The 26,334-nt window shown below is 46.2% G+C and overlaps 1 protein-coding gene across 2 annotated transcripts in view; it reads left to right on the forward strand.

Moving 5' to 3' along the window:
• Positions 1-4,023: 4,023 nt before the first annotated feature.
• The window catches only part of RGS9 (regulator of G protein signaling 9), a 99,196-nt gene continuing 76,885 nt past the window's right edge, over positions 4,024-26,334 (forward strand). For both annotated transcript variants that reach the window (XM_003786182.2, XM_003786184.2), the window contains exon 1: positions 4,024-4,145. In XM_003786182.2, the coding sequence (XP_003786230.1) occupies positions 4,089-4,145 (57 nt within the window). In that variant the 5' untranslated portion in view covers positions 4,024-4,088. The remainder of the gene's footprint in view (positions 4,146-26,334) is intronic.

Consider the following 26,334-nt stretch of genomic DNA (forward strand, 5'->3'; position numbering starts at 1 on the left):
TCCTCCTGCCTTAGCCTGGTGTGTAGCTGGGACTACAGGCTGCACCACCACACTCAGCCCTTTGTCTTTCTGAAAAACTTTTCTTCTGGGTTGCTCCAGTCATCTCTTCAGAATTATGTTACAGGCTTTGGGGGGTACTGCAGTAAATAATCTCTTTGAAATGTAGTAAACACACAAACTTCTATATGTGTTTGACTGTGACCCTCCCGTCCACCTCATTGCTTTGTAGATCCTTGTTATTCAGATCAAGGTCACTCCTAGGCATCCCAGGGCAGCCTGTTAGAAATGCAGAATCTCAGCCCCACCCAAGACCTGCTGAATCAGGATCTGCATTTTAACCAGATCCGTAGGAGACTTAGTATTTGCATTAACGTTTGAGAAGTGTTGGTTGTAAAGCAAACTTTGGGGACAACATGGATCAACCGTAGTCCAGGCTTTGCAAAGTGACTGTGCTTTGTCTGAAGTCCCTTTATTTGTCAGCAGCAGAGTTGGGATCAGAATCTTAGTGTCGTGAGTCCTAGTCCTAGTCACTTTTCACTACCCCATGCTGTCTCCCTCATCTAGGAAACAACTAGAGTTGATTAGATCATTGTTAGAGAAGGAAATTCATCACTCTGAATACTTACAGTTTTTTGCTAGTTTCCAGACTGCTGTCACACTCTCACACTATTTTGGTTTTTATGTTTGAGACAGAGTACTACTCTGTTGCTTAGGCTAGAGTGTGCCCTGATGTCAGCCTAGCTTCTAGCAAACTCAAACTCCTGGGTTCCAGTGATCCTCCTGCTTCAGCCTCCCAAGTAGCTGGACTACGGGCACCCACTACAATACTCAGCTAATTTTTCTATTTTTAGTAGAAACCGGGTCTCCCTCTTGCTTAGTCAGGCAGGTCTCAAAAGCCTAAGCTCAAGGGATCCTCTCCCTTAGCCTCCTAGAGTGCTAAGATTACAGGTGTGAGCCACTATACCCAGCCTTAAAAAAAAAAAAAAAAGAAAGAAAGGAAAAAAATATATATACAACTTATAATAGATAAATCACTATCTATTCTAAAACAAAATGAGAACAAAACAAAACAGTCAGCCCAAATCAGAAAAATAAGAGAATGAGGGAGGTAATCAAAGGTAATCCAAATACATTTGAAAACCTGGATGAGATGAGCGGTTTCCCTCTGGCCAAACGCCACAGAGTAGCCGCGCTGGAGGCTGGAGGCTACATCTCACGGCTTCCTGCCAAGTCGTTTCCCTATGAGTCAACCAGACTTCAGTGTCTGATTTCTGAGACAGTTATTTGAGCACCTTAACTCAGAGCTAAGATGTCTGGATAGTGTAGTGGGAATTTAGTTCTTTCGCAAGGATGGGAATCAGATGATCTGACGAGATACCTGCTGAGTGCACCTCTATGACAAAGGTCCACATGCTCTCTTTGGAAATCAGCTTTGTCTGTCATGCTCAGTCCAACTAGTGCTAAAAATAAAAGATGGGCTGGCCTCTGATCCTGAAAATCCCAAGAGTTAAATGTGGGGGATCTCAGCCTATCAAAGAGTTAGATGGCTGACCAGGTGCAGTGCCTCACACCTGTAATCCTAACCCTTTGGGAGACTGAGGCAGGAGAATTCCTTGAGCTCAAGGAGTTTGACACTAGCCTAAGCAAGAGGGAGACCCTATCTCTACTAAAAATAGAAAAATTAGCTGGGCATTGCAGCAGGTGTCTGTAATCCCATCCACTTGGGAGGCTGAGGCAGGAGGATTCTTTGAACCCAGGAGTTTGAGGTTGCTGTGGGCTAGGCTGATGCCATGTCCCTCTAGCCAGGGCAACAGAGGGAGATACTGTCTCAAAAAAAAAATAGCTAGCATTCCAAATTTGTTATTTTTAATAATTTTAATATTACACTCTCTGTACATGATCTTTAATAATTTTAATATTAATAACAGTAACAACTTCTATTTATTGATTCTTTACTATTTTATCTCCCCTTAACAGCCCTGCTCAAAGGTAGGGACTGTCATCGCATCACTTGAATTTTACAGAAATTAAAGCACAGAGGAGCTATGTGACTTGCCCAAAGTCACACAGATGATAAGTAGCGGAGCTGAGATTTGGCCCCAAGTAATCAGATTCCAGAGTCTATACTCTTACCTCCAGTTCCTACTCCAGGAGTTCTCATCGTATTCTGAAAACAATACATAGTGTGCACACTATTTTAAATCGCACACTAACTTAATGGCCGCCCTGTATATCAGACTATGTGTATACATGGTACATATCAAAGACTATGTGTATGTAGTATATAAAAGACTATGTGTATATAATATATATACATCAGACTATGTGTATAATGGAACCACCAGGCATGGTACTTTTTTTTTTTTTTTTTTTTTTTTGAGACAGAGTCTCACTTTTGTCCCTGGGTAGAGTGCTATGGTGTCATAGATCACAGCAACCTCAACCTCTTGGGCATAAGCGATTCTCTTGCCTCAGCCTCCTGAGTAGCCAGGACTACAGGCACTGCCACAATGCTGGGCTATTTTTAGAGAGGAGGTCTAACTCTGGCTCAGTCTGATCTCAAACTTGTGGGCTCAGGCAATCCACTTGCCTCGGCCTCCCAGAGTGCTAGGATTACAGGCATGAGCCACCACACCTGGCCAGGCATGGTAATTTTTTAAAAAGAATCCCAAGAGACATACAGAAATTATTGCTTACTGAACATTCACCATGTATAGGTCACAATTCTAAGTGCTTGTTTATGCATTAGCTTTGTTATCTTAAAACCAAAATTGGGGAGGGAGGATGAGGGATAAAACCTTACCTGTTGGGTCCAGTATAATGTTCACCATTCTGGTAATCGGCCCAATAAACCCTGACTTTGGCCTTACACAATTCATCCATGTAATAAGGACTCTTGTATCCCCTAATATTTTGAAATGAAAATTATTTTTAAAAGACAGTTTTTCTGGGCTAGGTGTGTAATCCTAGCATTCTGGGAGGTGGAGGCAGGAGGACCCCTTGAGCTCAGGAGTTCCAGACCAGTCTAAGTAAAAGTGAGACCCTGCCTCTACGGAAATAGGAAAACTAACCTGGAATTGTGGTGGGCACCTGTAGTCCCAGCTTGGGAGGTTGAGGCATGACAGTTGCTCAAGCCCAAAGGTTTGAAGTTGCTGTAAGCTATGATTCCAGGGCACTCTACCCAGGGGAACAGAGTAAAACTCTATCTCAAAAAAAAAAAAAAATTCCTGAACATCTAATCTTCTGTATTAGTAGCAAATATAATTCCTAGTGTATTTGTTTTTGATTAGGAAAACACAAGTTTGTAAACATGTCAGTTTACTTTGCATTTACGTGAAAAAAAAAAACCAATCCAGCCCAAACCACAATCAAACAAAACATCCTCCATCTGGAGGGTGCAATTATTCTCACTGTTAGGCTGAGAAAAAGGAAACTCAGAGAGGTTCCATAACTTGCTTTGATCCCACAGCTAAGTGGCACACGGGGCGTTCAGAGCCCCCCATCTGGCAGGTGAGCAGCATTCTTCCCCACCAATCACACTCACTGCCGGTCTTAACTCAGTTATTCACTCAGTCAGTACAGCACCTGATGGGTGTCATTCCCACCCTCTCACTTGCTTTTCCCAGGTTAGATGAGAAAACTGACAGGAAGTTTAAGTAACTTGCTAATGGCCGGTGTAGGGGAAGGCTAGTCAAGGACACAATGCCCGTTGCATACTGTTTTTTCACTTTTTCAAGGTTCGCCCTGTTAAGACAGGTCCTCCCACCCACTGGCCCTGACCTGTGCTCGCAACCTAAGCCTCCCGGCCGCGGGCGGAGCGGGACACCGCCCCCTCGTGGCGGATGGGCGCACGCACAGCGCATGCTAATGAGTCTACGGCGGCGCTCGCTGATTGGTTGGCGCGGGTTCCCCGGCTACCCGAGCCTGCCGGCACCCAGCAAGCTTCTTGCGGCCGCAGGCAGCCCTGCCCGCCCCGCCGCCTCGCTGCCGACGCCCGGGCCTGGCGAGGCGCCCTGGCCTTTGACTTGGGGGCAACTTGCTCTCCCCTCCCAACAGTGCTCTGATCGTGAATTCATCCAGGGTCCAGGATGACAATCCGACACCAAGGCCAGCAGTACAGGCCAAGGATGGCATTTCTGCAGAAGGTAACCCTGGTGCCCACCTGGGCCCTGACGGTGGGCGGGGACGCAACTCTGGGGAGTGTGGTTGAGCTGCTGGGCAGGACGCGGGTGGAGACGGTGTCGCTTTGGTCTCTTTGTGCGGCTTGATCTTATTGACTGGTTTGAGTTGTGATAAAGACAGTATCTGTTTAGGTTTTCAAGACATCTCTTGGTCCCCAAGGTTTTGCACTGCGTGGGCACAGCAAAGAGGGCGAAGAGCCTGTCGCCAGGTGCAGAGGGGCGCCGACTGCAGTTCAGCCGGGCCCGCCCCAGCTCTGAGTCACGTAAGGTAAGGAGACGCCCACATACAGTTAATATAAAAATGTCATAGCTCCTACACATTGCCATTTCTGGATCTGAACTGTGAAATCTGAAAGTGTCATACACACAGAGACCACAACATGCACGCAGCTCCAAAGTTCTGTGGTCACTGGCTTCCATTGCTTGGGGTCCCTTGGTTGGGTTTGCATCTAAATGTCAGGGTTTCCTTCTGTCTCATTCTGCACCATTTCCTCCCAGTGGCCGGTCAACCGGGTGCACTCAGAGGCTAGCAGGCGCTGAGCACTGCTCTAGTATCAGGGACCGCCCCACCCTCAGAGACCAGACTGGCAGCTTAATGGTGCCCCGCCACGGGGGATGTGGGCTGACTGAGGCGCCCACCACAAGAGACTGGGCAACCACCTAGTTAAATACAACTACTTTCTAGATGAGCCAAGCTCACTCAGCCAGCCCAGGGCAGAGCAGGAGGTAGATGGTATCCGGTGCTGTCTGCCTCCTGCCCAAGAGAAGGGACTTCTGCAAATGCCTGAGCCCATCTGCTCAGGGGTTTTTCTCTGACCATAGGAACATGATTGGCACATGTGTGGCCAGAGTGCCAGGGAGTGGATGCCCCTATGATCAACCTGCAACTGACAATAAAGGGGAGATGTTTGATGAATACCAAGCCTCCTCCCCTCTGGGGTGTTTGTACTGTTTCTCCTAGGGGCTTCCAGTAGGATACAACTCCAGCAGCCCTGCTCATGAATGTATCCTACTTTGTCTGAGTATCCTACTTTTCCCCCTGTTCCCACTTCCCCAAACACTCACTGCCATTTCCCGGGATCAATCTTCTCAATGATGGTAAAAGATATGTTAAATTATTATACCCATTTTACAGGTAAGAAGACTGAGGCCAGTAAGGGCCAACACTGGAAGAATTGTTGGTGAGAAACAGTAAAGTTGGTCTCATGACGGTGGTAGAAACACACAATTAAGACTGCAGTGAGAAGGAGCTTCTGAGTCTATGTGAGGAGCTCTGCTTTGAACCCCAGAGCTCAAAGAGCACTGAGGCCTCTGCCAGGCAGAGGACAGAAGAATCAGCCAGCAGAAGCAAAGAAGCACAGAGGTGAGGGCAAGTTGCCTGCTGCTCCTCAGCTTATTGTATAAGGGGGGCATTGAGGCTGGGCAGGCAGGCAGAGGTGGAGCATATGGTCTCCTATGCCTTCCTTACCAAGGTTGTCCCTGTAGCAGCCCATATAGCTTATGGCTAGGAGGAGTGAGAGTTATAAGTAACACCTGTAGCTCAATAATGACCCACCTTGGTGAAAAGGGCATGGGGAGGGTTTTAGGTCTCGTAAAAGCATGAGAGAGCTCATGAGATGAGACCATTGGTGAATTGGCAGTCTCTACACCTGTGGTGTTGAGAGGCATGAGATCAGCCTTATATTAGGCTGGAGGAGAAGGCACATTTCTTACAGACCCGCTTACTCTCGCTCTGTCGCTTCTCCTGCCTCAGAATGCCAGCACGGCGTCTCTCTGCTGAAGCTCACTATGCTCTGCTAAAGACTAAGATCTATTCTAAGACTACTTCACCCTCAAAGACTATCTATCTCTTTCTCTCTCCTTCCTGCTAAGGTAAATAGCCCTCAGGCACCTAAGAGCAATTGTTACTGAGCAAAGTAGCATAGCGGTCTGTGTCCGGAACCTAGATAAGCCAGGGCTGGAGACCAACCAGTCCTGGATCCTGACCAGCAGCAATGACATGTCCCATTTTTATCAAAGAGCAGGTGAGAAGTGTGGTCGGATTTGGGTTCAAATCTCAAAGGAGGAGGGGGAGAGTGTAAGCACGGATCTAGTGCGTGTCAGTTGTTGGTTGGAGCCAGATGGTGAGGTCCTGTAGGCAGTCCTGCTTCTGGAGAGAGGTTCTGAAAGGCTTGAGAGACACATCATACTGGTCACTGAGAATTCAGCAAAACTGGGGACGTTTCGAGGCTGGGTGCAGCTGGGGCACATTGGACTTGCACGTTTGAACTGTGATTGGCAGCACAGTTGGGATGTGAGTCACTGACTCGAGAAGAGAGAGCAGTGGTTTGGGTCACTATTTACATCTTTGCACAGCAAAGTGCATGGTTGTGATAGTTCCCCAGGGAGCCCTCTGTGGTTTATAGGAAAATTCCAGTCCTTGAGATTTTATGAAGAGTGACAGCTGATTACTATGAAAAGAAACTGTAAGCATGGCTCAGCGTCCATAGCAGTGATTATGGCACCAGCCACAGAGACCTAGGGTGGTGGGTTTGAACCCCTCCCGGGCCAGCTAAACAACTAACAACAAAATAGCAGGGCATTGTGGCAGGCACCTGTAGTCCCAGCTACTTGGGAGGCTGAGGCAAGAGAAGGCTTAAGCCTAAGAGTTGGAGGTTTCTGTGAGCTGTGACGCCACGGCACTCTACCAAAAGAGACGTAGTGAGATTCTGTCTCAAAACAAAACAAAACAAAAAACCCCTGTAAGTATGGGGAGGGGAGTAATGATGGCATTTTGAAGGAATCACTTTCTGCTGCTTTTAGTGTCTGTCTGGGTTCTTTGAAATGCTCACTGTCACCCTTTTGTCAGCTGAAATCTGAGAGGGAAAACTAGGCCTGTGGCAGGGGCATGTCCAAATACTTGCAGCATTTGTTTGAGGCCTCCAGAAATAGTTGTGAAGAAGTCAGGATTCTGGGAGAATTGGGAAGCTATGGTCTGGTCAACAGTGAGTGGCAAGGTTGGGGGCGGTGACAGTGTAGGAAAGGGCTGGGGGTCTTCACTGCGTCTGATGAAGGGAGGGATCTCAGAAGAGATGGACACAAGAAGCAGAGATAAGGGGCCTGGAGACGGGAGGGCCACAGCAGCACCCTTCCTGGGGAGCTTGAAAATCAAGGTGGATTTTTTCCTGCTGTTGGTAGGCAGGGTTTCTGCTTGAGACAAGGAGATAGTTAAGACCAGCTCTCGAAGACCATTCCAAACCCTAGGAATCGGTCATATTTTTTGTACTTTCTTTTTTTTCCTTTTCTCTTTCTTTTTTTAAATTTAAGAGACAATGTCTTGCTCTGTCACCAGTCTGGAGTACAGTGGCATCATTATAGCTCACTGCTGCCTCAAACTCCTGAGCTCAAGTGATCCTCCTGCCTCAGCCTCCCCTCCCGAGTAGCTGGGGTTAATGTCCTTTAGTATTTATTCTAATTTTTAATCCGGTAGCCCCTTAAGTGAATTTACATGGAAAAAGGTCAGAAGGAAATTATTCTGTACCCTAATTCCCAGACCTTTAAAAATGCCCCTGGTACAGGTATCCTATAGCCAGTAAACCACAGTGATACTGGCCTGCGGGGAAGCAATCTACCCCTCTGTGTGGCACTTTTAATAATAGCTCTTTTAAATCCCTTTTAGAGGTTAGTTTCAAATTCTGCAGAGGTTGATATTTTTTTAAAATGCAAAGTGAAAGGAATGAAGCAGCTGATACTTTTGTTAGAGAAGTTTAACTTTCTGACTAGCAAAACGGCATAAGTCCCTCTGTGGCAGCTCCCTCTGCCTTCCTGCTATGAATATAGTCATTTCACCCAATGAAGTACAGTAGGTGTGACCCCAAAAGCTATGCCTAGAAGGACAAGGAAGCTTTAATCCCTGTCATCAGAAACTACAGCATAACTGTGTGTGTGTGTGTTGGGACGGAGGGGCTAGCTGGCTGTTGCTGGAAGGAGCGATTCCCACAGCTGGTGGCTCCTGCATCCCCTGGCTATCCCCAGGAGCAATGGGGCCACTTCCTACCCTTGTCCAACACCCTGGTGGTGTTGTGTCTCTGCTCCCCTCTCTGCTTGTGTCCGCATGGCTTGACCCAGTGACCGGAGGCTTTGCCGGAAAAGAAAACAAATGAATAGTTTCTTTTCCAAAAGAATTCTGTGAGCCAAGAAAGTGTCTGTGCAGATAAAGCGTGCAGTCAGTCTTGGACGAGGAGCCCCAGTCATGTCTCACATGCTGTGTGAGTGGCTGGCGTTGTGCCCGGAGCCCTGAGTGGTGAGGCTGTCCTCATAGCCTTCACTGTGCACCTGATCTTGGCCCATTTCTTGAGATTGTGGTTCAGCTGCAAATGCTGGTTTGGCAACAAAGATCAAAATAGGAAATCTCGCCCCTTCATGTTGGCTTAAGTATTGTCCCACGCTCTTTTCCTCCTTAGGAAGATGGGAGCTTTCCAGCTTCAGCAGCAGGCTGGCTGAGGGGGCAGTGGTAGGTAGAATCTTCTGATTCAGTTCTTCCCGCATGATTATTTCCCTGCCATGGCGTCTATACCTGGCCACATCATGCCATGAGTTCCCTTCAAAGTCCGCTTCCTCCGGGAAGAAGCATTCCTTAACTATCTATCTTAGTCTGTTTATCTGTTGCTGTAACAGAATCCCCGGACTTGGGTAGTTTATAAGGAAAATAAGTTTATTTGCCTTGCAGTTGTGGAGGCTGATAAATCCAAGAACATGGTGGCAGCTTCTGGCAGGGGCTCTCGTACTGTGTCATAACATGGCAGGAGAGCAGAAGGGCAAGCGGGTACCTCAGGGCATGAACTCACTCCCACAAGAATTAACTCACTCCTGAAAGGCATTGAGCCATTTAGGAGGGCGCCACCCTCATGACCTAATTGCCTCTTAAAAGGTCCTACCTCTTAATACTGTGCAATTAAGTTTCCAGCACATGGACTTTGGGGGGATAGATTCCAACCACAGCACTGTCCTGTGATTGTTGCACCCTTTGAGGTCCTTTGAAAGGATCTGCATGGCTCAAGTGGAACACACTTTATTCTGTGCTGTGTGCTGGTCACCTCTTCTCTGTCTACCCTTTACCAGCCCAGCTCCTGGAAGACAAAGATGATGGTGTTTACTTGTAGCATTTATAGACTTGGATCCGTAAGAAGCATTCAATTAAATCTCTGTCATCGTGTTAAGTTGTCTGGCTGAGTTTTTCTTATATAGCTACTGGCTGGTCCTAAAGTGCATATCGTGACAACATTATCTTCTTTTGCTCCGACCCCCACCCCAAATGTCACCATTCCTATATTGCCTTAGAGCAGTGGTTCTCAACCTTCCTAATGCCTTGGCCCTTCAAAGAACGGCTGCCTTAGAGATTATATAACTATTTCGCCTTCATTATTTTCATTTGATCCTTACAACCACCCTTCTAAAGGGTGGGATGGGTATTAAGTTTCTTTCCCTAGTGGATGAAAGTACTGAGGGTCAGAGAGGTCAAAAGACTGGCCCAGGGTCCCACAGTTGACACTTTCTATTTCTCAGCTTCTTTACTGAATGTGGGAAAACCAGTGGTGTCATTCAGACCACAGTCACATGCAGGTACGTTGAAAGGACTTTGTGAATGGAGGGCTCAGACAGTGTGACAAAGGATTATGATGCATTGCAGAAAAATAGCTACCGCAAGACTGAAACCGTTAAGAGGGAGCAACCCATCTGGATGGCTCCGATATGCTTGGCAGGAGCCACACAGCTGGCTGCATGGGGGGGGCCCTCCAGGGTAGATGTGTACCCAGCAGCAGGAAGTGGCACGAGGAGGGCGGGAGGGACAGAGTTAATGGGTGAGGAAAGACCTTTCTTCTTCCTGAAGTTCTCCATGTACACCCTGATATTTCTGGCCTCCATCCTTTTGCTTATATTGTACCCTCACCCTGGGAGACCCTTCCTCACTCACCAGAGCTTGTATTTAACTACCAAGCTGTATTTCCAACCTGCCTCTGGACATTTCTGTGCATATATTCCAGCAGCATGGCACAAACAGAAGATTTCCTCTCTCCAAACAGGCTGCTGCTTATGCATTTATTTCTACATTGGATCCTCATGCTGCTATTTGCTTGGTGAGGTGGTAGGAAAGCTTGGAACCATGATCTCTTGCCCTCACCACATTGCATCCAGTCTCCAAGTATGAGAAAGTTCTCATCCCTAGCGCTTCCCACGACCATACTCTCTGACCTCCCCACTGCTTCTGTCTGGGCTGTTGCTGGAACCAGCTCACTGGTCTCTCATCTCAGTGCTTTCTGTTTTGCTACCATCTACAGTCTTGTAAAACGAGGCAGACTATGGCGCTCCTCCCAGAGCTTCCAGATGCCCCTGGAATGATACGGAGAGCCTGCTGTGTTCTCTTGTTGCTGGTCCCCACGCACACACCACGTGTTGTCATACAGTCCCCACACATGCTGCGTGTTGTCATCAGACTCTATGCACGCACCCCGCCTTGTCATACAGTCCCCACATGTGCTGTTGTCACCCAGTCTCCACATGTTGTCATCCAGTCCCCACACACGCCGTTGTCACCCAGTCCCCACGCACACCGCACATTGTCATTCACTCATCCTTTGCGCGTGCTCCTTCCTCAGTCCAGAATGCTCCTTTTCTCAGTAGCAGAGGCAATGCCTTCTTGCCAAATGGCTCTCATGCTCCAAGTTAGAACTCATGGGCCGTGAGCAGAGGTGATATGTGGGCGTCCAGGTCGAAGCCCTGACAGGCAGGTATGAGTTCTCCAAGCTTTTCCCTCTTCCCCTGCACGGGGCTCGTGAATGCCTGCGATGGAATGAGGAGCCTCAGATGGCGGGAGCCTGGATCTCTCAGTCAAGACATCAAGGGAGGGTCCTGGACACTGCTCAACTTGAATTTGCATTTTCATAAGAGAAATAAACCTTTGTTGTGTTAAACCTTTGTCACTGCAGTGTGACCTGAGTTAACCTCACTAATGCACTCTCATTTTCTGCTCAAGTCTTCTTCATCTTTTAAATCTCAGCTTCAGTGCTAACTCTTTCTATTAAAGCCTTCCAGAACCAACCCATCTCCAGTCAGAATTAGTATCTTTCCTTTATGATTTCACAGCCCATGGACTTATGTCTACTTGATGCTTAATTCTAGTATTATGGTTGATTATTATACATAGAGTTAGGGGCACGGAATGATGAAGAGTATGAATTCTGGAGTCAGACCCACTGGGTGCAGGTATTAGCTCTGCCATTTGCCAGCAGCGGGGCTTTACTTACCACCAGTGGGAATTTCTTTTCTTATTTCTTTTTTTGGGACAAGCCTTACTCTGTGGCCCATGGCATCAGCCTAGCTCACATCAATCTCAAACTCCTGACCTCAAATGATCCTCCCGCCTTGGCCTCCCGGAGTGCTAAGTTTACAGGTGTGAGTCACCGTGCCTGGCCAACAGTGCGACTTTTGATGAGGTACTTTATCTTCCAGGACCCCTGGTCGTGTTTACCCCCAAGTACCCAGAAGGGCACCTGCCACCATAATTAATTGTTAAATAGCACTTGTTTGCCAGCTCCTTCTGTTTTCTTGTTTTTTTCTTAAGAGATGGTCTTAGAGTCTCCTTCTGTCACCCAGGCTAGAGTGCCAGGATTTGGGGACAAAGACCAAATATTTATTATTATCTATAACGAATGAGACTGCTCTATAATTTTTCCTTCTTATAACATCATAGTCCAGTTTTTCTATCAAGATTGTATTGGCCACATAAGAGTTGGGAAGGATGCTCTGTTTTCTTTGATAGAGAAAGGGACACTTGCTTTATGTTGGTTAAGTTTTGTTTTTTGTGTTTTGTTTTAGAGACAGTATCTTACTCTGTCACCTAGGCTGGAGTGGCATGATCGGAGCTCACTGGTGAACTCTTGGGTAAGCAATCTTACCTCTGTCTCCTGAGTATCTAGGACTACAGCTACAGTTGTATGCTACCACACCAGGCTAATTTTTCTTATTTTCTTTAGAGCTGGGGTCTCACTATGTTGTCCAGACTGGTCTCGAACTCCTGACCTCAAGTGATCCAACCACCTTGGCTCCCCAAAGTGGTGTGAGCCACCAGGCTTAGCTGTTAGAATTTTATAGACTGTATTTCACCATCCCTTTACTTTAACCATCTGTCTCTATGTTTTTAACTTCTCTCTCTTGAAAGTTACGTGTGGTTGGGTTTTATTTATCTAGTATGACAAGCTGAGTCTTCCCTTTGGAGTATTTAGTGCATTTAAGTGTTAAATAGTTACTGATAAAGTCGAGTTTATTCTTACTATTTGTTTTCTGCTTGACCCATCTGTTTATATTGTTTTTCTCCTTTCTCATTTTGAATAAAATGCTTTCTGTTATTCTGTTTTACACCTGAAAGTTGTCAGTCATACATTCTTTTGTTATATATTCTTTGCCTTTAATTGTTATCCTCTATAGAGATTAAGCCACATGCAATCTTATTTCTGTCTAAGACAAGTTATTACTTTTACCAGTTGCCCAAGACTTCTAAAACATTAGGAAACTTTAGATTCATTTATTCCCTTCCTCATTTTGTATTGTCATATATTGTTCTGTATTTGAATTCCACAGACATTGTAACTGTTGGTTTGACACTTCATAGTCATCTTTTTTTGCATTCTTTATTCCTGCCTGCATTTCCATGTGTCTGACTAGGATCGTTCATTTCCATTCTGTGGACTTACTGACTACGGTTTCCTCTGGCCTCTTGTGGCCAAGAAATAATTTCTTAAAATCATTGCTTGTTGTTTTGTGCTATTAGTTAGGAGAAAACTATATTTGGCCAAAATATTTGACCTTTGTCTTATCCCCCATCCTTATTCAAATCATTCTCAAGCATAAAATTGGGGAACATGGTAATATCCGTCAGGGGTGAGGTCAAAGAGCCTAAAAACTGAGTATTAACTGAGAATACTGAATGAAGGTGAAGAAGACCAAAGTGGAATTGCGTTATGATTAACATGGTGTATGTGTATAGCCACATATATACCCTAATTAAAATAAGGTATTTGTTCAGGAAACATGTGCAGATCGATACATTTTTACAAACAGAATGTAGTGCATATGTTTTCCAACATTAAATTCTGTTTAAAGAAGCAGAACTGTGCATCTCATGAACACATTACTTACTATTCTAGCAGATGGCTTGCTGAGCAAATGTGCGTGACTTGGCACCATGTGGCCACCGACATCAGACCTCCACGACTGCCCCATCTGTGACTTGATTTCTTTCTTCTTGTCAAGGCACCCTCCTGAATTTCATTCTTGTCTCTGCGTCAGGCAAACCCAGCCAAGGTCATCAGCCTTCTGGCTTCCTTTGCCCTGATGGAGGGAAGCTGTGCTCCACCCCCCTCCCTCTGCATGTCCTTCCGAGATGATCTGGAGCCCTGATGTCATCCATGGCTGCTCTGAGAAGTGGTTTGGTGGTGGCTGTGGGGCCTCCCTCTAACTGCACTGTTTATTAGCTGTGCTTTAGCTTCCTTTGGAGATTAGGACTAAAAAGGTTTATGACAGTGTTGACAGTGTTGACTGTTTTGGAGTAAAGACTGAACATTACCATTTTCGTGGTCACCATTCATTAAGCACCTGCCGTCATCGGGTTCTCTGCTAGAGACTTGCATATAGTGTCTCGTGAATCCTCACGACGACTCTGTGAAGAAGACATTGTTACTATCCCCTGTAAGGAAAGGGAAGCGCAGAGAAGGGACTTGCCTGCGGTCACACAGCTAGTGAGGGAAGAGGGTTGACAGCAGCCCACCTCATGCTCTTTGCTCCAGGTCTAACCACGTCTTCTCCTCACTTCTCAGCGGCTGACACTCTGGGACTCGGCCGTTACCATTTTCCCTGGAGGTGCAGCCACTGGAAAGGACCTCTGAGGTCACCCAGGCCAACTCTCTCACTGGTTTATGTTGAATTGATGGGAAGACAGCGACTCGGATCAGGTCAGTGGTTGTCATCTGCTCCCAAACTACTCACACTTCTCCAACAGTATTGGGGTGTCCCCATCTCCCTACCTTTGCTGACGAATTTCCCTCTGGTAGAAACATCATTTCCCTCTAAAGCAGTGGTTCTCAACCTTCCTAATGCTGCGACCCTTTAATACAGTCCATCATATTGTGGTGACCCCCAACCATAAAATTACTTTCATTGCTACTTCATGGTTGGGGGGTCACCACAACATGAGGGACTGTATTAAAGGGTCGCAGCATTAGGAAGGTTGAGAACACTGCTCTAAAGCCTTTCCTGAGCTTCTGCAGCCCAGAGTTCCACTTCGACCGTGCAGAGGACAGTCACCACAACAGACCAGAGACTGCTGTCCTTAGAAAGGTCTGCTTTCACGGTTGGCCCTTGGCTGGCATTTAGGAACTTGGATTTCAGGAGGGTTCCCATGATTTCCTGATAAAGAGTGGCTCACTGTGCCCAGACTGTTTGTGCAAACAATGTACTTTATGTCGAGCTGCTTCTGGGAGTCTGGAATGTTGGTACCTGCTAAGCAGAGGCTGTCTACATGACTCACCTCCTAAAAAAACCTCTGGGCACTGAGTCTCTAGTAAACTTCTTCAGTATACAACATTTCACACTTGTCATAATGAATTGCTGGAGGAATTGAATGTGCCCTGTGTGATCCCACGAGAGAAGAGGAGAAGCTTGCTTGCACCTGGTGGCTTCCAGACGGTGCCCATGTGCCTTTTCCTGTTCCTAATCCTGCTTTGTATCCTTTAACTGTAAAGTAGCAGAGCCATGAGTATGACTTTATGCTGAGTCCTGGGAGGCCTCCAAGCAAATCACTGAACCTGGGGAGTCTTGGGTGGTCTTGGGAATCCCCCCCACACCTGCCATCTGTCCTGCCATCTGCCTGATATAGATTTCTGGCACTAACATCTCCTACACGTCAAAGCTCTGGTTTAAGCATCCCCCGCTCACACTGTCACAAAGGCAGGGTCTGCAGCTTCCTCTCGGTCATTCCTGAGTTGCTACAAAATTCAGTTCTACTATCTACCAAGGGCTTTCTCAGGTGGGTCCTCTACACATTTAGATTCACAAGATCCCATAAGCCACACTGGTCACCCATCTGCTAAGAATGATATAGAGCAGGACGCACAGATGCCCAGCACAGCAGACCTGGGGGTACCTTTTATCGGGGAGTCCTGGCAGCAGTGCAGAAAGATATCTTTTCTCCAGGTGACCACTCAGATATAGGAGGTGAGATCCCAATCAGGTAGATGTGGAAATCAGTCTGGTTGAAAAGCCTCATCCCCCACAGGAGCCAGTATTTCCTGTAACAATTATCTGGACATAACTTCTGGAGCCCCTGTAGTTGTCAGGAAAGCTCAAATTTATGGCTTCCTAATAGGAACTATACTATGTAGCTCTCCCAGTCAGATGCAGATGACCAATCACGGGTCACTTTTATCTTAAGTAGTATGTCTGGCAACATAAGTGAGGGGAGAGAGAGAGAGTTTGGGTAGCCAGCCTCCAAGATGATTCCCCAGCAATCCCTGCAAACTGTATTCATGCCTTCTCACATTGAGGCCCTAACTCTGTAATCAAATTGGAAAAATGATGGTATATGACTTCTCAGGTTAGGTCATATAAGATATTATGGCTTCGGCCTTACTCTTTGAATAATTTGTTCCAGAGGAAGTCAGCTGCCATGTTATAAGGATGCTTAAGAAATCCTATGCAGAGGCCCATGTGGTGAGGAACTGAGGCCTCCTGCCACCAGCCATATGAATGTGCCATCTTGAGGTGGGTCCTCCAACTCCATGCCAGCCTTCATATGACAAAACCTGGACCACCATCCCAACTACACTCTCACAAGAGACCCTGAGCCACAACCACCCAGCAAAGACACTGCCAAATTCATGACCTGTAGAAACAGTGTGATGATACGTGTTGGGTTAAGCCACTAAGTGTTTTAGAGATTTGTTAATCAGTAGTAGATACTAGGAGAATTACTGAAGGTAATGTGACACATGAGCCTCTTCTAGAAGCAACAGCTTCTTTGTCCATGCATAGTTAGGAGGCCTGCAAACAGGCAGGTAATGTTGGGTTTGTAAAGGAATCAGCACAGAACAGTAGTGAAAATCCTAACAAGAAAACACAGCATCTCCAAGGAAGAAAAAAAAAGGAAGCCAGTCTTCATTAACCTCCAAGGGCAGTAGGCTGTCAGGCAGGCTCTGGGAAAGTCAGATCAGAGAACAACATGTTCAGTCTAGCTGGGCAGAGACTAATTTTAGCATCCCTTTTCCCACTGTTGGGACTATGCACCTTGCCCTAGCTTGCTGGCCAGTGCCCACTGCTCTCCCTCCCCTCCTGCCTCTCACCCCCTATCCTGAATCATCCTGCATCTCTCCAGACCTTCCAACACAATCAGAGCTTCCTCTGCATTTGCTGGATGATGGTCAGGACCACCTGCTGCAGGATGAGCAGCCCCAGTATCTGTTCTTCTCTATTAAGTCTGGCCTCAGGCTTGCAGGATACAGCTCTTGGGTCTGCTCAAAATCTCACAGGCTGTTGGGATCACCTGGTATGGGAATTTCCTAAAATGCTGAATAAGATCTTTTGGCTGAATTTCTGCCCCCAGTTTTCTTCTTTTTCTACCTTGGCTATATGGGGTCCTTCTAGCCCAAGTGGAACTAGGTTCTTGGATCTTTCAATGCTGTGATCATTATTTTTCACAGATGGGTTCGCATGCAGAGCTTAAACCTCAAGAGCTATTCAAATGCCTAGTGATTCCTCTTTAGGACCACTCCTCTAGTATAATAAATTATTATCAATGTAGATAAGTGAAAGCTATCGTTGGGGCCACATATGAAATAATACCAAGGCAGTCACTACTGGAATTTATAATTGGAAAAGCTGGATCACACATGCAATCCTGGCACTTAAAAAGTTATGTGTAGCTATCATTGGGGCCACATATGAAATAATGTGTAGTCTTAACATCATGTAAAGCTACCATTGGGGCCACATATGAAATAATACCAAGGCAGTCACTACTGGAATTTATAATTAGAAAAGGTGGATCACATATGCAATCCTAGCACTTTGGGAAGCCAAGGTGGGAGGATCACTTGAGGCCAGGGGTTTGAGACAAGCCTGGACAACATAGTGAGACTCCCTCACTACAAAATTACCTGGGTGTTGTGGCACATGCCTGTAGTTCCAGTTACTCGTGAGGCTGAGGCAAGAGGATCACTTGAGCCCAGGAGTTTGAGGATGGAGTGAAGTGTGATAATGTCACTGCACTTTAGCTCTAGCCCAGGCAACATTGTGAGATCCTATCACTAAAGAAAGAAAAAAAAAAGCAGCTACTAAAATAATGATAGCTGTGATATCTCAACAGTGGACACAACTGATTTTGACTATCTGTCTTGTGGAACTGGACATTTGATTTGAAAATTTATGTGTAGTCTTAACACCATGTACAATGTCATGGAGAAAAAGAGATTACTAAGTAGATTAATACACATCCTGGTTCTCGGATAGGTTACACAGGACCCACAGATACTTACATTTTTCAAAAAATCCAGATATATAGGACAGAATCAGTTATTTCTAGAAAAGACTCAAGACTTCATTTTCTATGAAGACACCAAATCCAAGGCAGGTGACCTGGGTGCAAGATGAGAGAGGTACAGCTGGATAGGGACTGTAAACAAAAGCTTAAACTAAATCAATTGCATTATACTTCAACTTGAGAAAGAATACGTTCACATAGGGAGATCTCTGAAAGGGCTGCTCAGAGCGACAAAATGACTCATCTCACCTTAGTGCCATAGAAAAGAGTGCCTGTTAACCATGAAAATGAATTAGCCATCTTGACAGGTACATTCTAGACCAAAGACACCTGAAGCCATTACGCTTGGGTATCACTCTCCTTTGTTCTGATTCCAAACTATGTTTTTTGATATAAGAATCTTGTCTATTATTAGATAGATAATATATGATAGATTTTCCTACAAGAAAGGAATATAATTATCCAGTCTGATTATTTTATTTTTCACTAAAAAGGAATTAACTCACACTCTGGATTTATACATCAACCTCTTGAGTTTGGTTAGCATTAATCAGTGTGTCTTGGAGACTGTTAACCTCTGTGTCAACTAGTGAATCTGGCTTTTTGGACCCACAGAGTAAAGGGCTTGAAACCGGAACAAGGGCACTCTAGGATTGTCACCCACTTATTCTCAGACAGGTCTTCTCTGAAACTGCAACAGGTCAGTAACATGCTATTAAGTCACACCATGGAATACTATCCAGCCATACAAAATGGTGGTGAGTTTGTATCTTTTGTTAACAACCTGGATGGATTTGGAGAACACTCTCCTAAGTATCACAAGAATGGAAAAGTAAAGCATCACACGTACTCAACACTAAGTTGAAACTAGTAGATTAACAACTACTTGCTCACATGAGACAAAAACTCAAATTCAAGAAGTGGGGAGGCAGGGAGGGGGATTGGCAATTCTCACACAACAGGAACAATGCATGGGTATACTGCACACTTCCTGGGTGAAGGGCACAACTACACCTTGGACCTAAACTTACAAATGCAAATCTATGTACCCTCATGTTAATCTGAAATTAAAAAAATACTAGTGAGTCCCTTCACAGCTCTACCTGGAGGTTTGTGCCAAACACATGAAACTACCTCACTAAGGGTTTCTATTGGTGCTTCAGTAACTGAGCTATCCTGACGAATTTCAAGACAAGCATTGTTCTAAACTTTCTTCTATGTCAGAGTTCAGTGACTGCCACTTAATGCATACATACCACACATTTAAATGGTGTTTAGCTGCATTCTATTTATACAGTGAGAAAATGTTAATCTTATCTTATAAAAAGTAGGTCCATATACAAATCCATGGACAAATTTCCTAGGTTTGTTTGTCATCGAGAATCCTTGAATATACTGAATTGTGGAATTTCTACCTGGTACAATCTACATTTTTCCAAATAATTATTTCCATTGTTCTACAAATACACATTAATAATGTTTGCTCGATTAATACTGAGATGTTATTTACTTTTCATGATGTGTGAGGAGAAAGGGCAAGGAGGACAGACTGTTTCCTTTTCCAAATGTTATTCTCTTGTGGTTCTCCATTGATTATGGTCCATTTCCTTGAATGTACATCAAACTGAAAGTATCCTTACTGAAATCTAGTCAGATGATTTCCAAAAAGCAGATCTGACATGCCTTTTGAGCAGGCCTGCGCCCAGGTGAATGATCTCTTTATGTCAGCATTTCCCAAAATGTGTTCTGGGGAAAACCACATTAGCGTTATTAATAGAGCATTTCTCAGAAGTTTCTATGGTCAGAATATTTGAGAAATACCAGACTAAACAAAATTGAGTTCCATCACTGCAGGCCTTCTATAATTTAGTATTTTATCATTAACTGTGTTGAGACACTATAATTCAAATTTCTTTTCTTTTTTTTTTTTTGAGACAGTCTTGTTCTGTCATCCTGGCTACAGTGCTGTGGCCTCATCATAGCTCGCAGCAACGTCAAGTTCCTGTGTTAAAGAGGTCCTTCTGCTTCAGTCTCCTGAGTTGCTGGGACTACAGGCATCCGCCACAACGCCCTGCTAGTTTCCCCACTTTTAGTAGAGATGGGGTATTGCTCTAGCTCAGGCTGGTCTAGAACTCCTGAGCTCAAGGGATCCACCTGTCGCAGCCTCCCAGAGTGCTAGGAATACAGGGGTGAGCCACTGCGCCTGGCCTCAACTACCAAATTTATTTGTCCTCTTATTTGCTTCTCAGAACACATTATGGTATCCAGATTCACAAAAAAGTTGTTTAAAAAAAAACCGCATTATGGTAAAAGCTTCTTTGTCTGAAATACTCCCCAATACAATCTCAAAGAATAGTGTCAAAGAGGGTATATCATTTTCACAAACGAACATAAACTAGTGCGCAAACACACGCAGAACAGGATGCCAGATGTTATCCTCATTTTCAAATTGAGGACACTCAAGTTCAAAAAGTTTGGGCGGCCAGCTCCTATGGAAAGTGTCTGCCCTGGCAGAGAAAGAACCCAGGCCAGTATTCTGCGAGGCAGTACTCTAAAGTCTCGAGTCCCTTTTCTCTTGGCGAGAGCTCCTGATGTTGAGTCTTCACCCTTCTCTCCCACAGGGAGGACATTTCGATTCTTCTGTCCTTCCAACCGTCCCCCGCCCTCCGGACTCTTCTACCAGGCTCAAAAATTCTCACCGCTGGATCTAACTCTTCTCTCCCGTATTTGGCTACAATTAAATATAAAAGTGCGTTTTTTGTTTTAGCTACTTGAGGTTTTAAAACAGGCCAATCTGTCGTCTTCTCAGATAACGAAAAACAGGCCCCGAAGCACACTTCCACTGGAGTGCCACCATTATTTTTTGGCGCCAGCAGGCCCTCGGGGGTTATAAGGGAAGCCTACTCACACAGCTGAGTATTCTAAGAGCCGACCGTGAACAGGTTAGCACTCTAGCCCAAGGGACCCGGGAGCCACGGGCTTCAAGGTGGCCCCTCCGTGAAGCCTTCCGTCGGGGCCCCCAATTCCGCGGCACGCAAAGCCGTCCCTGCACGGCCTGCAGCGAGACCAGACCAGGGTGCCACAAAGAGGCCAGCCAGGCCCGCAGAGCATCAGCTAACCCCACGCTGCCGCGCGCCCGCCGGCCCGGAAGTGGGCGGCCGGCGGAAGCCCGCCTCTCGGAGCCTGCCTTCCCCTCTAGGCGGCTGGAGGATTCCACACCTCTATGGTTTGTGGTCTCGCGCCGTCTCGCGCGCCCGGGGGCAGAAGGGAACCCGGGTGCCCTGGCTAGGCCGGCAAGAGCCTCGGGTAGGAGGCTCCTACCCTGTAATCCGCGTGCGCACCTGGCACTACCACCAGCGCGGGCTCGGAGACTGTTGTCACTACGTTAAGTAAATGAAGATAGGAGAACACAACAAGGCACCCCAGAACTCCTCAACCGTTTTGGGGCTCTTTCCCTTTACTGTATTCCCAGGTGCATTTTAAAATTTAGATGATGTCCTCTCTCCATTCAGTGAAACAGCCGAGGTGATCCTAAATAAAGAATTGTTTTTAAAAAACAGGGTTTACATTGGAAGTGCTTCTTGAGTTTGAACCCCAGGGCTGGATCCGCTGCTCTGTGTCTCCTCCCACCCGTCCTTCCACTCATCCCAGGGGCCCCAGCTGGCTCATTCCAAGAGAAAGGGAAAACTATGCAGCATCTGGTAAAATTAAAATGGCCTAGGTTTTTTTTTTTTTTTGAGACAGAGCCTCAAGCTGTCCCCCTGGGTAGAGTGCCATGGCATCACAGCTCACAGCAACCTCCAACTCCTGGGCTCAAGCGAGTCTCCTGCCTCCGCCTCCCAAGCAGCTGGGACCACAGGCGCCCGCCACAACGCCCGGCTATTTTTTGGTTGCAGCCGTCATTGTTGTTTGGCGGGTCCGGGCTGGGGATTCGAACCCGCCACCTTAGGTGTACGTGGCTGGCGCCTTAGCCGGTTGAGCTATAGGCGCCGAGCCAAAAATGGCCTAGGTTTAAAGAATAACATCCAACACCAATAAGGATGTGGTGAAATTAGTTCATTCTGAGCAAACAGAATGCAAATAGACGCAATCGTTGAAAAACGAATGCATTTTATATTGAAGCATCCTGACTCAGGGGATCCCATCTGCGAAAATAATGCAAATAATGCAAGAGAAAGAGAAAGTGCATTTCTAAAGTAATTCTACAATGGACAACTGTTGGTTTGGTTCAGTTTTCCTTTTTCTGATTTTAAAACTAGGAGAGGGGGCGGTGCCTGTTGCTCAGTGGTTAGGGCGCCGACCCCATATACCCAGGGTGGCGGGTTTGAACCTGACCCCTGCCAAACTGCAACGAAACAATAGCCGGGCGTTGTGGCCGGCGCCCGTACTACTCTGGAGGCTGAGGCAAGAGAATCGCCTAAGCCTAGGAGTTGAAGGTTGTTGTGAGCTGTGACGCCACAGCACTCTACCGAAGGCGATAATGTGAGACTCTGTCTCTAAAAGAAAACAAACAAACAAATAAAAACTAGGAGAACTTTTTTTTTTTTAGCGAGAAACCTGCTCTCTCAATCCACTTTTGAAACAGGCACATGTTCCAGGTCTGGCCAATCAGAACATCCTTCCAGGGCAAGGCGGTAAGGTGTGAATGGGTCCCCTTCCGGGCACTGCTGCCGCCTAATAGCTGCGTGAGCTCCTTGTTTAGTCTCTCTGGGTCTCAGTATGCTCATCTGTTAGATGGGTATGTTAATAACAGACGCCCATCTCATGGGTTTGGAGTAAGGACTCAGTGAACGAGGTAGGTGTAACACACGTAGTGCCTGTTTAGTGCTACCTTTATCATCTCCTACCTCCGTGCCTTCCATCAATATTTTCTATGTCATGCAGGCTCTTTCCATCTTTCCTTTCCTTTTTGCTTTCTACGTACTCCAATATCATCTACTATCATCTATCCCAGAAACTATGTTTTATATCTTTCTTTCCTATTGGAAGTATACTGAAGCTGGGACTATGCCTTATTTTTTTTTTTTTTTTTTTTTTGAGACAGAGCCTCAAGCTGTTCCCCTGGGTAGGGTGCCATAGCATCACAGCTCACAGCAACCTCCAACTCCTGCCTCCGCCTCCCAAGTAGCTGGGACCACAGGCAACTGCCACAACGCCCAGCTATTTTTTTGTTGCAGCCATCATTGTTGTTTGGCAGGCCGGGCTGGATTTGAACCCACCAGCTCAGGTGTATGTGGCTGGCGCCTTAGCAGCTTGAGCCACAGGTGCTGAGTCAGGACTATGTCTTACTTACCTAATTTGCACCTTGCCTGCTTAGCACAGCTCTGACCTTAGAAATGGTGCTCAATCAAGATTTGTCCAGAAGAAACCACTGTCCTGAAGAAAACTGAATATTAACTAGGACAGAACAGAGAAAGTTGGAACAATTAATAAAAACATAATAAACCCTAGACGATAAAGGAAATAGAAATAGAATCACATGAAGCTAGGACAATTTTCTTATAAAAAGTGGCTTAATCCCTGGGGATTGAAGACGATTTTTCCCCTCTAGCCCTGGAATTGTTCCCATCTGATGGATGAATGGATTCTAGGAACAGACAGCTACCTGAAGCTCACTTTCTGAATTATTGTTTCCTTTCTTTGCTTTGGAAACCATCTCTTCCCTTGGGAATTGGCAGGAGAAATGACCACTCTCTTTAGAGAGATCAAATTTACCCTCAGGCTATCACAAACTACCCTGCAAAAAATCACTCATACAATGCAAAGTGTAGAGGGGGATTTGGTAACCCTTCGGACTCTTAGGTGCTGCGGCCTGACCCTAAGAGATATGGAAGGACCTCTTGACTTAGCTAACTTTTCCCACCTTGAGATTCTGCAATGTTCTCCCACATTATATCAACTACCATTTTATAATTATCATTGGATTCTCTATAGCAAGAAAATGCATCGTTAGGGAGTCGAGGCTCTGCCCAGATGCACGTGATAGTAAATAGCCAAGCCGAGACTCAGTCATGGGTCTTTTGGTTCCAAATCCTGTGCTCTTTCCATGACCACAGTGCCCTGGCAGATAATGGTGATGCAAATTCAGTGAAGTACACTCTGGCGGAATCTACCTGGGTATAGGATTGATCTGTAACTGGAGGATTTCAGGACAAGTCTGCAGAGAGCGTGATGGGGCTGCAGAGAGTATGAAGGGCTGTCAAGAAGTCAGTGCATGTGGCAGAGACAAGCTGAGATGAGGCCATGAGCGATAGAACACATGGAAAACAGAGGGTTCTGGCTCGGCGCCTATAGCTCAACCGGCTAAGGCACCAGCCATGTACACCTAAGGTGGCGGGTTCGAATCCCCAGCCCGGACCCGCCAAACAACAATGATGGTTGCAACCAAAAAAATAGCCGGGCGTTGTGCCGGACGCCTGTGGTCCCAGCTACTTGGGAGGCGGAGGCAGGAGACTTGCTTGAGCCCAGGAGTTGGAGGTTGCTGTGAGCTGTAATGCCACGGTACTCTACCCAGGGGGACAGCTTGAGGCTCTGTCTAAAAAAAAAAAAAAAAAAAAGAAAGAAAACAGAGGGTTCTGGGGACGCAAGTTCCCCAAGATGATGGTGAACAGGTACGTAGACTCTGAACAGGACTGGATGCTGGAGGTATAGGGGTTCAGGCTTTCCAAGATGGCTCAGTTTGGGGTAAGAACTGGGATAAGGCCACAGAAGTGGGTAGCTGTGGAAATAGATGGCTGAAGTGAAGAATATGCAAAGATCAGTGGAGGAAGGAAGGAGGTCAAGGGCCCGTGAGTCTCAGGAGTTTGGCAGGTCATCCACAGGGACTCTGAAATCACCCAGGATGAGGATGAGAGGAGGATGCCGGTGAGGTGCCCATGTTTCCAAGGGAATCTGGAGGAAGACAAATAAGAGCAAAAGGAAGACTAGGGATGGCAGAGAAGAGTGTGTGAGCCTCAGAGGAGGAAGGGTGTCGAATGAAAGTGGAAGCGGCAATGGGAAGCTTGGGGAGCTCCCAGTACCAGCCTGGAGACAGGGCTGATGTGAGGGACTGAAGAACCTTCTCTGCAATCCTGAGGGACGAGCCCACTTGCACTTGGAACGAAGATCTGGTAGAATATTCTATGAGGACAAAGAGGATTATGTTTATGAAGAAGGTGCTTGAGGACATAGCAGAAGGGACAAGGACAGCAGTAGCAGACAGATGGGGAGGTGGGTGGAGTAGGGTAGGGATGAGAGGCCCTGAGTGAGTGTAGGAGCACCCCTGTGCTGGAGCCAGCTTGCACCTGGGCACAAGAGCTGACTGTGTGAATTTCTTCCCAACTCCAGTCCGTGAGTCTGGGGTCAGCAAGGTCACCCTGGTAGGTGTGTTTACACCACAGAAATTGGCAACACTGCTAATTAGATCTATCCCCTGCCAGAAACAAAATGAAAAACAAGACACTCAAACAAGCGCTTACAAGCCACCGACTGCCTAGTGAAAATCACTGATTAAGAGGGATGTGAGATTGTACTCATTATGTACTCAAAGTGGGGAGCAGAAAACACTACCGTGTGTGGTACAAATTCAGTGCCAAAGGAGAGGGAAGGGTGGTATCTCCTCAGGAGTATGATGTGGTCCAGGTTTTGAGGCAGAGGCAGCAGAGATAGGATTTCATATGTCAACAATATGGAAGAAGGGGTTTTCAGCAGAACACTGGTAAGAGAAAAGACCCAAAGGTGGGAAGATCTACCGTGCACCATGGAATAAGCAAGTTTCAGGTCAGGCTAGAAGACAGAGCTCACGTAAAGGAGCAGTGAAACTGGAGGAAAATTAGATTGGGTCCAACTACGAGAGAATGAGCTTTATTAGGCAAGCAGGCGAGGGACATTATAATAGCAATACCTAGCAACAATCAGTCCTTGTGTTCCTACTTTTTGTACTGAGATTTCATTCATAGATGATAAAATCCATCCTTTTAAAATACACAATCCAATGGTTTGGGTATATTCACAAGGCTGAGTCACTATCTGCCATCTGATTTCAGAGCATTTTCAGGAAGACCCCTCATGCTTGTCAGCAGTCCTTCTCCCCCTAAGGATTTGTACTTTTTTCAAAACACCAAACTTGGTGTCTGCAGGGCTGTCTGCCAAAGATGAGGAAAATGATGGGGACAGAGCACCGGTAGCTTTTCCACAAGATCCAGCTGATGTAACGAGAGGTTCATGTAGGGATGGAAAGGGAGATGAGTGGATGGATAGCTAGACGAATGAACAGATAGACAGACAGACAGATAGCAGTATGGAGCTCAGGGAAGCAAAGAAAAATGAGCCTGCAGGAAGTGGATCTTCAAATGCAACACCTGAATAAAGTGGAAGTGGGGAATTAGAAAGAAGAAAGTTCCTGCAGGAGTTGATGTTTTTACTTTCTTTGCATCTCCTAGGAACAAACATCTTCCTGCACCCTTCTAGACATTTCCATCCTTGGGGAAACCAAAATTTAAAAAGCAGAAGAGCCAGGAACTCTGGAAAATCCCTGGCTTTGAAAAGCCATAAGAAAGACACTTGTTCCCTACTGCCCTCCTTGTGAAGGGTGAAGGTGGCTGCTGG

Source organism: Otolemur garnettii, unplaced genomic scaffold, assembly GCF_000181295.1.
Source record: "Otolemur garnettii isolate 467f Iridium unplaced genomic scaffold, OtoGar3 scaffold00018, whole genome shotgun sequence".
NCBI lineage: Eukaryota > Metazoa > Chordata > Mammalia > Primates > Galagidae > Otolemur > Otolemur garnettii.